The sequence below is a fragment of the Anarhichas minor genome, unplaced genomic scaffold (assembly GCF_050575085.1).
Source record: "Anarhichas minor isolate MPS153535 unplaced genomic scaffold, ASM5057508v1 ptg000020l, whole genome shotgun sequence".
In the NCBI taxonomy this organism is placed as follows: domain Eukaryota; kingdom Metazoa; phylum Chordata; class Actinopteri; order Perciformes; family Anarhichadidae; genus Anarhichas; species Anarhichas minor.
The window spans coordinates 2,887,501-2,903,624 of NW_027466466.1; the positions used below are offsets into that span (position 1 = coordinate 2,887,501).

At 44.0% G+C, this 16,124-nt stretch overlaps 1 protein-coding gene across 1 annotated transcript in view; it reads right to left on the bottom strand.

Moving 5' to 3' along the window:
- The window catches only part of klhdc8b (kelch domain containing 8B), a 112,142-nt gene extending 98,627 nt beyond the window's left edge, over positions 1-13,515 (bottom strand). The window contains exon 1 of the mRNA XM_076095495.1: positions 12,880-13,515. Coding sequence (XP_075951610.1) covers positions 12,880-13,270 — 391 coding nt within the window. The 5' untranslated portion in view covers positions 13,271-13,515. The remainder of the gene's footprint in view (positions 1-12,879) is intronic.
- Between the last annotated feature and the right edge of the window lie 2,609 nt (positions 13,516-16,124).

Genomic DNA, 16,124 nt, shown 5'->3' on the forward strand with positions numbered 1-16,124 from the left:
GAGGAGACAGAGGGAGAGAGAGGGAGAGAGAGGGGGAGAGAGGAGACAGAGGGAGAGAGGAGACAGAGGGAGAGAGAGAGGGGGAGAGAGGAGACAGAGGGAGAGAGGAGACAGAGGGAGAGAGAGAGGGAGAGAGAGGAGACAGAGGGAGAGAGGAGACAGAGGGAGAGAGAGAGGGAGAGAGGAGACAGAGGGAGAGAGAGGAGACAGAGGGAGAGAGGAGACAGAGGGAGAGACAGAGGGAGAGGGAGAGAGAGAGGGGGAGAGAGGGAGAGAGGAGACAGAGGGAGAGAGGAGACAGAGGGAGAGAGAGAGGGAGAGAGAGGAGACAGAGGGAGAGAGGAGACAGGAGACAGAGGGAGAGAGAGGAGACAGAGGGAGAGAGGAGACAGAGGGAGAGAGAGAGGGAGAGAGGAGACAGAGGGAGAGAGAGAGGGGGAGAGAGGGAGAGAGGAGACAGAGGGAGAGAGGAGACAGAGGGAGAGGGAGAGAGGAGACAGGGAGAGAGAGAGGGGGAGAGAGGGAGAGAGAGGGAGAGAGGAGACAGAGGGAGAGAGAGAGGGAGAGAGGAGACAGAGGGAGAGAGAGAGGGGGAGAGAGGGAGAGGGAGAGAGGAGACAGGGAGAGAGAGAGGGGGAGACAGAGGGAGAGAGAGGGAGAGAGGAGACAGAGGGAGAGAGGAGACAGAGGGAGAGAGAGGGAGAGAGGAGACAGAGGGAGAGAGCGGGGAGAGAGGGAGCAAGACATCAAGAACATTTACATTAGTAGTGCCATAATAACAGGATTTTTTATCTTGTAAATAAACATTATTATTATTATTATTATTATTATACAATATTGTACATCAAAGTATACTTGAAGTACCAAAAGTAGTCATTATAGTCAATGGCTCATTTCAGAATCATATGATTTGTAATATTGAATTATAATATGTGATGCTTTTATGTACTCATCACTTCAATGAGCTCATTTTAACCACTTTATACAGTATAATGCTGGGTGGCTTAACCTACAATAACATATCACGTGTTAATACAAACTATAAATGAACTAAGTAACTAGTAACTAAAGCTTTAAAAGTGTAATATGTAGTGTTGTGTTATGTAGGAGGGTAAAAAGTACAAAACAGTACAGTACTAGATCACATGGAATAAAAGAAAGACAACAGACTTCCATCATGAGCCTGAACATGTTACAGGAGAGCAATGTGAGATGGGTGGACTTCTCTTTAAGGGGGATTAGGTCCCCTGGGAAACGCAAGGGCCTCAAGTCATTATTTGTCCACATTATTGTCCATTATTGAATACATCGCCCCAAAAAACAAGCTCCATGTAGACAGGTATTTAGTTTTTTCAAAAAGCATGCATCTGATCATGAGACCAGTTTTTACAGTGAAATAAGAGCAAAAACATGGCTGGTGTATAAAAAAAAATATCCCCTAAAATCGAAGAGCAGCAAAAGCCTGAACTCAGTCTGAATGTAGAAACTGATAGAAGCGCTTTATTTGCCAACCTTAAGCTGTTCTATTATCACTGCCCCCTGCAAAGTCAATCGACGTCTATTTTTCTAACGTCTGGGCGTTTTCTCTTTCTTTGTAACGCATCCCGCCAGCGCTCGCTGACGGTCGTCTTTGCCCATTGAGATCAAGGAACATGAATGTTGTTGTTTAATGCCGTCAGATTTGACACCGCCAGGATGCCGGCTTTCGTGTGTCTAGGTCTTGATCTGTAATCACCCCCCTCTCTGAGCTTCTAATGGCAGCCTCAGCAGGGCTCCGGGCTTCCCCTGATAAAGCGTTGTTACCGGGGGGTAAGAGGTGCTTCCCCCGGCGTCTACGGAGTATCATCAGACACCAGGCTCCCAGCAGAAGTAATCCTGGCTTCAACATTTAGGAGTCAGCACGCAGTCTTTGGCCAAAGCCCCTCAAGTCTAGACTCATGGCTGTGCTGGGAACACAGAATATGATGTGATGTTCAGTCACCTTGTTTCCTCTTAAAGGACACCAGCACCCTCAGATCATCTACAGCCGGTATGCATCATCAGCCTGTGGTGCTGGCTGCACTTGCAGGAGTTATTTTACCTCCTTTTATTTACTTTTAATCTGCCGCTCTAGCTTCCTCTGCTTTGGCATTCGTGCGTTTGCTGAGTGTGTTTTGACAGAGGACGGGCATGTTGAATGTTTTGCAGTCACTCTGTGAAGGTGGAGAGAGTAATCGTGGCACTCATAGCGATAAGAGTGAGGGTGTCTTTCCAGTTGAGAAAAAAGATAAAGAGCCGTGCTCCGAAGTGTATTGCGTTCAAGACAATGACTCCAAAAAGAACGATTTTCACAAGAGACACATTTTCTGAGTGACTGACCCCAGATTTTCTACTTACCGTTGAAGTTTTCCTCCTAACCAACATATTCAACGTGTTGTACATTTTGTGCAAAATCTACCCTTTGACTAGCCATCAATGGAAATGACAAAATGCACCAACAAACAAAAACAGGTTCAAAAATCTGTATCGGGCCCGATACTGTGCTCAAAACTACACCAACACAACGGCACCAGATACGGCAACGTGATGTTAACCTCCCGTCATCTGAGTCTAATAAGCCTCCCGGCTGCAAACGATGCACAAACAGGCAGAGCCCACTTCACTAAAGCCCAGGAGAGTTAGCAGCCACAGTTTAGCGTGCATCATCGTGGACACATGAAGCTACTTCAGTCTCCACCGCGTTTAGCTGTATGTTTCAGGGTTTCCTCCGTATTGCAAGCCGGGCGTATCATTAGTGAGTGTCCGGTAAAGAGAGAGAGTGTGTGTGTGTGTGTGTGTGTGTGTGTGTGTGTGTGTGTGTGTGTGTGAAGTCAGCAGTGATGTTACAGCAGTGAACGTAGCAGTGCTGTGTGTGTGTACAGCTTTAGACAGATACTGCTGCGTGACAGTTCACTGACTTTACGACTCTTCCCCATACCTGTGCAATTGTAAACTACATATTAACTATGTATAACACATTTTAAATACTGTAGGAAGAGAAATGTCTTTAGGTCAGTGAACTGAATCAGTAATGTCAGTTATACAGCAATATCTATATAACCGTGGCTAGTTTAGCAAGTTTGTGGTCAAACAAGACCAAGTAAGGCTGAATTATTATAAATTCAACTTACTGTATATTTTGTCTCTCAAAAGTTACAGGCAGTAGTCTTGCTTGTGTTTCCCGGTAGATTTTCAATCGTACCGTGATACGGTACCGGGTGAGACATGAATATGAAGAAACTCCAGCGTGTGCCCTGCAGCAGAACAGCTCAGTGGGGCCACACTATCAGAGGCTCTTGTCATCAGAGGCTCTCACCTGGAATAGGAACCACTGCGCTCAGCGCTGCGGGTTTAGGGCTTTACTGAGGTGCATGGAAAGCAAAAAGTTTGAAAACTAGCACGAGCTTTATTCTTTAAAGTCCACAACGCTGAAACGAGAAGCGTTGTCGAGCAAAACAGTACGAGTGCAAAAATGACACTTTGATGTCATTATCTCAGGCTTTTCTGCTCTCATGAATATAAGCCTCTCAGAATAAAATCCCTTATAAAAAGAGGACCTTTCATGTTTGCACAGACAACGCATTTTTTTAGTTTTTAATGCTAAGATACTTGATGTGAACAAGCTGCTCAGAGTAGCATTCACTGAGCAGCAATGGTGCTGTTTGTTTGTAGGGGGTGAAACACAGACATTATTTTGAATGAAGACGAACAGAATATGTAACCAAAGCAGGGAAAAAGCACACACACACACACACACACACACACACACACACACACACACACACACACACACACACACACACACACACACACACACACAAACAAACATGTCTACAGCTCTTGTTTAAATATAAGCCAAAGTACAAGCTTAATCTGTTTCCTCATCTTAATGGCCACCAAAGGTTTGTGTGCTCATTTTCAAAAAGGGATTAATGTCACGCACTCACTCAATTCATGTTCCACTTATCTGTCGACGTCTGCTGCCTCTACAAGTCAGATTGTCTACTGGTGTCATTGGTCACAACATGTTAGGGCTGCGAATGTCAAGCAATTTCCTTAATCCATTATGGGATGTGTTAACGTTCAATCAGCCCACTGTTCACTGGAGCCAGTGGAGCTGCTTCAAACAGCTGCTCCCAAGGATGGACAGATACTCTCGCTAGGTTTGGCAATCTCATGATTTTATGTGATTCCTATTGCTTACTCCAGTGCACTGTGTGCCGAAACATTCACTCCACTGAGAAGAAACAAAAACGGGCAGTACAGACGGTCTCTGTGTGACCGAAAAGAAAAATAGCAGATAAAAGTGAAAAAGTTTCTCTGAAAGCATGTTACAGTCATGTGTTAGACGTGTTAGACAACTACAGCTACCCAAATTTCCTCTGCGAAGAGCAACCGTTTGATTCACGGAAACTGCTGAGCAATCTGCCCTGCTGTGTCCTCTGGCACTTCTTTACCTTGTTAACACAGAGATGTAGAGACGATTTAAAAGGCACGATTAGATATTTCCCGGAGGTCCAATCAAACCTGTGCAGAGTCCGCTGTGCCCGGCGTGCTGGGTGCGTGTTTGCGGCTCTCTGCGAGCTCCACAAACGTTCTCTGCAACTTTGTGCGAGATCTTCCGCAGAAGTAGAACTTAGTCACAGCCGTCACTCTGTGTCACACTAGAGAACCCATCCTGCAGTGAAGTTCCTACACTTCACTGAAAAAAACAGAGAATTGTAGATTAACATTGAGCTTCGATGTCAAAGAGAGATTTAGAATCACGTCTGGTCTCGTGGTGCGTAGAGCTTCACAGCTTGAAGTCTAGGAACACTGTCAAACCAATGTCTGCATTTTTGTTTTTCAGTACTATATTCCTTTAAAAGGTCATGGAAAAAGAACTTGAAACTGTATTATTGTTTACTTCGTGCCCTCCCAATAGTCTCAAACTACATCGGACTTAATTGATACTTTTACACTCATTTTGTGGCCTGAGCTACAACACTTTCAGCTGCTGTAGCATCAGTGCTAGGTGCAGTAAGGAAGGCAAACACAGCCCTGACGCCTGAAGATATTTACTGCTTTGCTGTAAATATACATTTCAGGCAGGGCACCAGCTCCTTACATATTCCTGTTAGTTTTTACCAATCACGAATCCAGACTGACCAAACGGACCCAAAGCGTGTTACCACCTCACAGCACCGTGCTTGTAGCAGAATGAAACAGACTCTTGCTTAATGCATTCTGAGGCTCCAGGAGCCCAAAAAAACAGGTCATCGCAGGATGTTCAAGAAAAAGCAAGCTGGAGAAAAGATGTTGCTATAGGAAGATTTGAAGCACAAAGAAAGTAGAAACACAAATATTTAGAATTGGAGGCAACTAATAATTTGTAAAAAACACATTGCAGCTCGGCTGCCTTCAAACCATCTTCTATCTCAAAAGAGGAGAGAGTGAAGTCTTTCCTGAGATTTTGTTGGTAACTGACTTCCCGCCCCCCCCGCCACCACTTTGAAGCCATGACAGCCTGCCTTCATCTTCCTCCTGGTAGAAACCTACTTTGCATCATTCGGGGGGCTTCACAGACCCTGTGAGCCGCAGACAGCGAATGTTGCCTGAGGAGAGGGCAGTGGCGGGTAATCACAGACCGAGGGAAAAAAGGAAATTATACTCATCAGTGCAGTGGGAGTGTGACACTTTTGAGTCACGCTACAGCAGCAATTAAAAGCTCTGCATGGAGGGGACTAAAATCTAGACGTTCTGAGGGAGCAGTGGGGGGGGCTGCATTTATTATTATACGTGCAAAGGAAAAATATAGATATTGGTATTCTGATAAGCACCGCGGCTTTAGTGAGATTTACACACAGACGGGAGAGACCGGGCGAGAGGCCCAACAGTCGGAGAGAACGTGAGTCAGAGAAGTTATTTCACATGACATTCTCCAAAAAGAGAAAGGTGGTCAGAGAGACCAGAGAGCCCAGAGTCTTTAACCAAGAATGGACAGAGTCTTAAATGTTAATTCTGCCCACAGACCGTTTAAAACCAGTATGTCTCATATGTTCAGAGACTGTGACGATTAGCAGCAAAGTGAAGCACCACTACGAGACAAACGTACTCACATCTGAAATGAAGGGACAGAAAAATAAACCTTAGAGCCCAATATGATCAGAATCCTAACACATGAATTCACTGTCCAACAATGATGTTAACAGAGAGGAATAGAGCTGAAAGAAGTGGTTTGAATAACCACAGATATAACGTTGGACCCTGAACACAAATTTTTCCTTTTAGAAGATGAGAATATTATGGTTTTCTTGGGTGACATCACTTAACACCTGAATGAACTGAATTTAAAGCTGCAGGGCAAAGAGAACCTCGGCCATGAACTCCCCAAATACAGACAGTTTATTAAATGTCCAACCAGAGAGGAGAACATTCTAGACCACTGCTACACCCCAGCAGGGCCTATCACGCCGTCCCCCGTGCTGCACTGGGACTCTCTGACCACGTCATGGTCCATCTGATTCCTGCATACAGGCAGAAATTAAAGCTCCGTAAACCTGTGGTGAGGAAATTCAAGCAGTGGACCAGTGAAGCTATGGAGGATCTTCGGGCGTGTTTAGACTGTACAGACTGGGACGTTTTCAGGACTGCTACCAACAGTCTGGATGAGTACACAGAGGCTGTGACTTCATACATCAGCTTCTGTGAGGACAGCTGTGTTCCATCAAGCACCAGGGTGAGTTATAACAACAACAAACCCTGGTTTACAGCAGAACTCAGACAGCTAAGGCTGCACAAGGATCAGGCATTTAGGAGTGGGGACAAGGACTTGTATAAAGAGGCAAAATACAGGTTTAGTAAGGTGGCTGCAACACCAGCTCTCAGCAAGTGACTCTGCTTCTGTCTGGAGAGGTCTCAGACAGATCATCTACTACGAGCCTAAAACCTCCCACTCCATGAACGACCAATGCCTGGCAGACAAGCTGAACGAGTTCTACTGTAGATTTGAAAGACAATGGGACAGTCCTGACCCCACCCCCCACAGCTCCATCAACCAGCCCCAGACCACCAGCCCCCCCTCCAGCTCAGCAGGGGCTCATGCCTCTGTACGGTTCTGATTCTGAATTCAGTTATTGTTATATTAATTATTCTAAAATAAAGTACTTTATTTTAAGATAAACACTTTTCAAAAGCTTTCTTTTATGTTGTTTTTATATCTTGAAATCCAACCCTTATTGTAATTGAATGAGAGAATCACATTTATTTAATATTAGAGTATGTATTATTTATAATTCATCCAGTTCAATTTTAAATCTGACAATAAATATTGTTGTGATATTATTCAATTGAACTTTCTTTATTTGATTTGACAGTCAGTTGCTGACTACAACTAATCCACTTGCTCCCTCTGATTAGTCTAAAAACAAACATGGCAGTCACACACGTGTTGCCAAGGAACAGCAACGCTCGCCAGAGAAAGTCAGGAAACAGACAGGAAAACAGCTAGGGGGCATCTGGTGAGAGGAGAACGGGAGGAATCAGAAGAGGAGAGGAGAGAACAGGAGAGGAGAGGAGAGCAGTGAACAGGAGAGGAGAGGAGAGAAGTGGAGAGGATAAATCAGAACAGGAGAGCAGTGAACAGGAGAGGAGAGGAGGCTCTAGGGCTGCAGTGTTAGCCAAGACATGTCAATCATCAGACCACCATCTGAAAGTCACACACACACATACACACATACAGCTTCAGCTTATGTATTTTTAAACATTTTTTTGCGCCTGTACCCCTTGGCTGCAGAAAGGAAAGAAAAAACAAAACAACAGGACAGAAACAACTTGCCATTGCTGCCAAGCTCACAATATAATGTAGACACTGCTGTTAATCCTGCTAACACAACCTGTTTCTTATGTAAAGATAAGTTTAGGGTTGGTTCAACATTTAGTGAAGACAGACTACAGAACTATTCAATATGTCAGACACATGGCAGCAACTTCAGCCCCCAACCTTTGAACCACTTCATCTGAACAATATTCCTGCAGAGAGGCCGACAGGGGATGGAGACAGCAGATTGTTGATGTTTAAACTCCACACCTTAAAGAAATGTGGTCCCTCTCGCTCCCACTTTCTGTCTCTTTATGCATCCATGAGAGATAAGAGATAAGCGCCTTTATTAAATGTTATACGTTTATTTTTAAATAATTTTGCGGAAGGAATTTAAAGTAATTCTTAGTTTCCGTAATTCTTAATTCTTAGTTAAAATCTTAACTTGCAGTGATTGATTAGATTGATTGATTCAAATTACGGGGTTCTAAATAATGCTAAATGAACTTTTTGGTAAGCAGCTGAACTTCTGATGATTATTTGTTCCCTGTACATTCCATGGAGTAACAGGTGATTTTGGCGTTTAAACTGGATATTAAACATAAACCCAGGCTCACAGCACAGTGTGCACAACTCTGGGTCTTCATACACACAGTCATGCAAAGATAGTAGTCCCGACAGCCTGACAGGACTGGTAGCAGGATGTAAACACTAAGGTGGTGCTCTCGCACGCGTGACACATGCCGTGGAAACGTGACATCTTGGGTTAGGCTCTAGCTGAGGGCCTTCATCTTCCCACCGCTCATCTCTCTCATGTGACTCTGATCTCTCCAACTATGATACACGTAAACAGAACAAGTGTCAGCAGCAGAGCTGAATGCAGTAAATGAGTCTATTCTCGTCTTTGTTGACGCAAAATTGAAGTAATGAGCAGCGCCGAACCGGTAATCATAACACCAGAGCATCCGAGAAGTAATGTGTTTTGGATAGAGACCCGGATAAAGGTCAAGCTGTTGGCTGACTTTGTAAAATGCAACTTTTACTGTTGTCGCCTGTTGAGTGAGGAAATAAAGGCACCGAGAATGAAAGGCCAAACATTCATTCTACTGCACGGTTCAGGATTAGGTGCATGTGCTGTATTTAAATGAGGCAGCAGGGCTTTAAGGCCACTGTTCTGCACATGCCGTGCCCAAGCACTCTCATCCCCGCTCTGCACCTCCGCCAACCTCACACCGAATCTCATTTACATTCTGTAACCCTCGCGGGCAGCAACATCTGCAGGAGCTTCACATGATTCAGCTGCAGGCAAACTGTGACTGTACACGGGGTTCTGCAAAATGAAGTGCTCCTCCAAGTCCTGGAGCTTTGGCAGGGATCGTAACTGTAACGCTAAATATCACAGAAAACAGTGGAGTATGTATCTACTAGGGCTGAAGTGGTAATATTGATTATTTTCATCAATATTTAGATAATTTATTGTGGTTTTTTATTGATTTTAGGGGCAAAATTCTTCACATTGAAATAAACGGCACTGCTTTTACTTCTTTGTGCTACATTCCTGCTAAATTACAAATCTTTGTATCGAATTAAGACCGGTCCGTATTCACAGTTCATCTCCTAGAAGACAAATAAAACGCGACCAAAAAGTTTTCCCCAAAATCAAATCAACAGAGCGCTGCTTTCATTTGAATGTTGTGCTACATTCCTGGTAAATAACAACTATTTGCGTCTTAAAAAGACTTTTCCTCAAGTAATAAGCAATCAGGTTACGTCAATGTCAAGATAGACATGCACAGCAGCAGACATAATATCCTCATAGATTAACAGTGAGACCTGTACCGTCTCAGATTGATACATTCCACAGGATTTACTGGTGGTGGGGATTATCTACATTCAATTTCTTCTTCCTTCCATAATCACTGACAAGTGGAAACAGTGAGGGTGGAATAAATAACTGCAAATGAACAGTATGACTGTCTCGTGTGTGTTTCCTTTGTATTTTCTAGTTCACACTACAGCTGAATCTCCTCTGCAGCACTCACAGCACATGAAAACACCAGCGCTTGAGCTGTTAGTGTTGCGTTTTCCTTGAATGGGACTTTTTCTTTAATGAGTGTGACAGCATCCACTTAGGGATTCCACTGCAGGGCGTTAGAGCAGCACTAGTTTCTAGACTGCAGCGTGTCCCGTCTCCGTGCTCGTTACAACGCACCGCAGACCGTTTGGTAAATATAAATATGTAACGTACAACATTATGAAGGTGTTGCTGGAAGCAATGTGGCTTAAAGTTATTTCATTATGACTCGGAATCAGACAACCCGCTATGTGTTTGTAGAAAGAGTGACAGAGAGAGGGGACGAGAGGAAGGTGGGCTTTGCTCGCAATGTATCTTGTATGTTATTATTATTAATAATAGTAATTTAAATGTCAACGTCATAAATGAAGCTTTGAAGCTTCAAACCATTCGGTACAGCCCTAGTTCAGTCTCTCCTCAGCTTCGTTCAGTACAGAGGACAGCGTGTGTGTCGGTGATGCAGACGTGAAACCATGACGGGCAAATACACCCTAATCTAGTCTATCATTGAGATCATCATCCATCGGCCCTGTAATGCCTTTCTTTTTTAGCATGCCATATGCAGTTTACAATAATAACGGGGCAATATTTTCAATCAAAATTCAAAGGACCTATTGCTTCTTCGAAGCTTCTTTAAAGTAATAGGTCCTTGCTGCTTATTGCTTTGTTTTTGTGAAGCAAAACAATATGATTGGTTGACACTTCGCTGTGTCAGTGGAGCGCTAAGTGTTGTAGATTTGTGGTTTCATACCTTAACTGTAATTTTATTTCACACCCCTTTAATCCAACATGTAATACTGGCTTTGCACTGAATACAACATCCCTAAATGCAGGAAGAATCAAAGTGATGTGCATTACAGTCAACAGAAACCAGTCATACAGTGTGTGGAATACAAATCACAGAAATATTTCCTCGCTTTGTCTCTATTACCCTGAAAGGTCATATTGATTCCCCGGTTTACCACGCCAGCACTCGACAGCGTGCGGCCTGAGATATAAACACAGGAAACTGCAGCAGAATTTCAACAAGTGTAACACACTGCCGTTCTCTCTCAGTGTCAGTGCAATGTTTCAAATCTCTCAGTGTATCTTTTCCCCTATTATGGCCTGCGATCGCTTCATTTTCTCGTTTTTCTTCGTCCCACTCTAACTCTCTCTCTTCCTCGCCGTCTCACGACTCCCTTCCTTCCTCTGTGCCAACGTGCACAACCTCAGACAGCCTGCACACGCCTGGGGAATGAGCATTAAGTCCGCTATGTTTATTCAGTGGAGGTAGACTGTATGACGTCTGGCTCCTCCACACGAGCTATGTTTGACATTTGGCCAAAGCACAGGAGGTAGCGCATACACAGACGGAGATATCGCAGTAGACTTTTACAAACACATACAACATATTGACCATTTATGTCATCACGATCTTGGGACTGCCTCACTCCCATATGTTCTAAACCTGAGCCCAGGTTGGGCACCAGCGTCATGGTTTCTGAGAGTAGCCATCGACCTTAACGCCACTCAGCTTTAATCACAAGCTTCAACTGGAGAGACACTTTAGCAGCTTCACGGTCCCTGAAAGAGCCTGGAGGGGCCTCTTCCAAAATGAACAGTTAATTAGTTAACTTTGCTGCTTCAGAGGAAGGAGTTTGTTGGCGCCGCTGTTGTTTCAAAGTCTTGTGAATATGTCAAAGCAGCTGCACAATCCGTTCTTAATGAGCCCGCATGAAGGTTTTGGCGGTAATTGATGGGGTGCAGGCACAGTCGTCCCGCACTGACAAATTCAGAATATCAGAGCGGGAAAAAGCGCTGCGATCAAGTAAACCTGTCAAATGAAAATTTGTATACATCTCGTGTGTATGTGGATGATTAATATTAAGGAACGCTACAGAGCACCTCGTTACTCACAAACATCAACAATCATCCAATCCAAGGAAAAGCAATTATTCAGGCCGAAATGTAGAATAGAATGAAAGATGTAATATAAAGCACAACCTATCCTGTAGAGCAGAGTTTGAGAGATTGTTTAACCAAAGTCTGGAAAATGTACAAAATAAACTTCTATTCTTCTCTACAATGGCTTCTTGACTTAAGACAGACGCAGACAAAAGCAGCTTCTCTGTTCATTCTTCGTCAGATATTTTATCAACTGTTGCCAGCTAGCTGATAACAAAATTTCCAGCTGACTTTCTTTGGTTTCCAGGTGACTCAAAGAGCATTTGATGGCTACGTGCCTTGAGTGCCATGTAATGATGCAACAAAGCAGTTTCTACCTTACCTTAAACTTTGATAGTGTAACATCCAGCAATGGTCCTCAATGGGGCTTTTTATAATGTAACCCAATAATAATGTTGATAGCTAACTCCTGGACCTGGCCCTGGGGGCAACGCTGTGGTGGCACTGTAGGTAACTGGTAAGCCATCCTCCAAACTCTTAACATGCCAAGCATTGCTCTTACCACGTATCCATGTTCAGAATTCTAAAACCAGCTCTGCTGTGCTGGGTCACAGTTGTTCAGCTATGATTGGACAAATGGTCCATTGTTGTCTTTTCACAGTTTCATTTTTGTCAATGGGAGTACATCAATGGACACCCACTATGGGGGTCAGCGGATTTGGGTTCAAAGTCGGAAAATCAACTGAACACCGCTACACCTGCAGCTGCTTAAGCTGAGCACAAACCTTACGACTAGACAACACACAGAGAGACTGGTTAGTAACGACTGGAGTTATGCTGGTAGACAACACAGCAAATCCTGCAAGGATGCCACCTGTTGCGTGTTCTTGTACCAAAACAAACATAAACAATAACCAGCAGCGTGCACTGTTTATAGTCAGTGCAATTTCGATCAGTCGTCCCACCATAATCATATCAATAACCAGCTCAACAGTGCTGATGTCTCCCTCTTTTAGGTGAGCGTAGCTGCTGTTTACCGACAACAATGTTGCACATCTGGGATGAAAAGCAGCGTTACACACAAAGCATTCCCCTTCCTTACCTTTCTCCACAGTGGTGACTCCCATGGACGGCTGACTCAGGCTGGCCCTCGTCTCCCATTTGCCCTCGTCGGGGTGGTACATCTCCACTGAGGCCAGCGGGGTCTGCTGCTGGTTCATGCCCCCGAGCACCATCACCTGGCCCCCTAACGCCACGGCCGAGGCCCCCGCCCGCGCAGTGGGCAGCGGTGGCAGCTGGCTCCACGTCTGGCTCTCTACGTCCAGGACCTCAACGCTGTCTAGGGGTGTGCCGGTCTCGTTGCAGCCCCCCAGCACGTAGAGCAGGCCCTCGTGGTAGACGGGAGTGCTGTAGACGCGGCGCTGTGACATGGGGGGGAACTGCTCCCAGTACAGGGACTTGACAGGACTCACCGCCATCTCCTGCACAGGCATGTCTCCAGGACAGAGAGGAGGGGACACACCATCACACACCGCGTCGGGGAGGAGGAAGAGGGTAGAGGGAGGGGGTCGAGTTACGGGGCTTGTTTCTGTCTGTTTGTCTGACCGCCTGAACCCTCGAGTCACCAAAGGGACAGAGACAAGGGGACGATGGATAGATGAAGAGTGGACAGAACAGGGAAAAAGAAAGAGAGAGGCAATAAGGAGAACGTCTAACTCGCTCCTCAGCCAGATGTCACGACTCCCTCTCTACTCAAATGTTTTATTCATCCTGTTGGTGTTTTTCGGAGACTTCTGCCCTTCAATCCCCCTCTATTCCTTTCCCTCCGGCTCTCTTCTCTCCCTCACTGAATCCCGCCAGGAGGTTATTTTGGTTAGAGTTTTGGCTTGAGTATATTCCTGGAAAAAAAAAAAAAGAAGCTTCTTGAAGAGGGTGTCCTATAGGGACAATACTTAATCCCACAAAAACCTCAACGTCAAGAGTGAAGGAGTTGAAGAATGAACCAGTAGGGAGATGGCACTGGATCAAAGACCCGGGAAGAGGGAGTTAAGGAACACTGACCTTCACTATTGCCCTCTTAATCCAAGGGAAAGCCTTAATGGCAGAGAAGTTTATACCTTCAAACAAAATGAACTTATCCAGGTCTGTGAGTCCCCCTCAGCTGGAGCTCCACAGTTCTATTTGCACCCTGGTGATAGAGCCTACAGTGAAAAATAAACTTAAATCAATGAACTAAAGTCTTTGAATGAAAACTCTACGGGAGTTTAATAACTGCAAGACTTCCTTGCAGTTTAAGAAAGATCTTCTTCTCTTAATTAAACCAGGATTCCAAATCCGTGAGCGCCGTTCTATGACTCGCTGTCAGGCACAGGGCCTTGTGAGCCGTGTGCTTCGCAGCTTCCTGGTAGCTTTGGAGAGGATGTGGGTCCCTTGGCGGGGCCCGACCTGGAAGAAAAGACAGCACAGAATTAGATGAGGAATTGGAGTATAAATTAAGAGCTAGAATCACAAACTTAAATGAAAGCAGAAAAATAACATCCTGTTTTTGTGAATATGTTTTATTCTTTCCAGTGGCTATATACTGACTAATTAGGTAGCAGCCCCAAAAAACGCCCTGCAGTAAAACTAGTCAATGGTTTGCACGTTTGTGTGGGTGCATAGTTTTGGGTACAGGTGAGACGATAAAATACAATTCAGGAAGTCCGGTTTGAGTAACAGATCCATGAATTTAAAGGTTTATCAGATCAGATGAGACAGAATGGCGGCGATAATTATATTTCAGACAAAATGTGAACCATTCTTTAAAGCAATGTTTCAGCCATAATCTGTATTTTTACAACACAGTAGCATTTAACAACTTGATACGCAAATCCAGCAGAGCAGCATCGCTACATTCAATCAAACAACCTATCAAATAGAACAAATTGTGCTAAAATAAGTGTTACAATATCTGATATAGAGGAAGGCCTCTGTGTTACTTGAATTATATCGACTTATGACAACAAGGTCGGTCCATTTGTCAAACACAAAGGTGACAGCATGACAGAGATTACGATTGTGGAACTAGAACAAAATTTGTTAAATTCCCAATTGTGAGTTTGCAAAACTGTCTCGAACTCAGAAGCAGACAGAATGAAAAGTAACCCTGACTGGTAGACTGGTAGAGCCTAGAGATGCACGGATCACTCGACTGCAGATCTTGTCACATGTGCCACATGACAGTTTTTACGTTCACACAGCGGCACAGACAGTAACGCCACAACCACACAAACACAACACGTGTGGGAGAGTGAAGAAGACATAAAGTTCAGTATTTATCAAGACAGCAAGTTCAAAACAAGCCATGGACGAACAACCTTAAAAACATATGGAACTTAATCAGACACTTATCATATTGTGATATAGTCTCATGCATGCCCGTTCAGAGTAGTCACAGTGACAGCACAGAGTCAAACAGCTAACTTTAGCAAAGGTTGCATTGCCTTGCATGGTGCGTTCAAGCTCTACTTGAGTATTGGGCGAAGGTAAATTATAACTATGTAATCTTGTAAGAAACTATAATGAATACAGTTGTTTGAAAGAGATGTTTTCACAACAATATCAAATATTAGAGAGGGAATTATGACCTGTTTAACTTTCAAACACTAGCTTTAATTAGCACATAATACATCATTAACACTACTAATGACAGGATTTGTATATCAATCAACTAGTATCTAAATAAAAATCAATCAATCAATTATTTCCTATTTATTTGAATTGTGTATTTTCTGCAAATAGCCACTATAGATTAAAGTAAAAAGTTGACATTTAGATTGACTTTGGGATGGTTTAAATTATGACATACAGTTGCCATACCAGTGCTCTACCCCTTCAGAAGCATTCACATTGACATTTTGGGAAAAACAAATATATCGTTATATTATTGCCTTTATTGTCCATGCTTCAAAATCATACCGTGATATAAATTTCAGGACATACCGCCAAGCCCTATTTTGCAGATGGAAAGAGAGAAATAAAGCAACATAATATTCTGTTCCTCAACTTCTCCTCTGCTGTCCTCATCTTTCAGCTCAAACACACACTACATGTATATATTCAGTATATACAGGATAATACTCTATATTCATAATTAATGAAGCCTTCTTCCAAGTCCCAATTAGTGGCCTGAACCGCACGGACATGCTGACCTTTTCCAAGTGAGATGGCAAGAGAAAGGAGGACGACATCAGAGAGGTTAGTGTGTCCGGACGGAGCAGGCAACATCCACGCTGAAAAATGACGCCAACGCAGGAGTGCCAAAACTGCAGTTCATTGATTGGCTGCTTGAGGCTGGCTCCAAAAGGG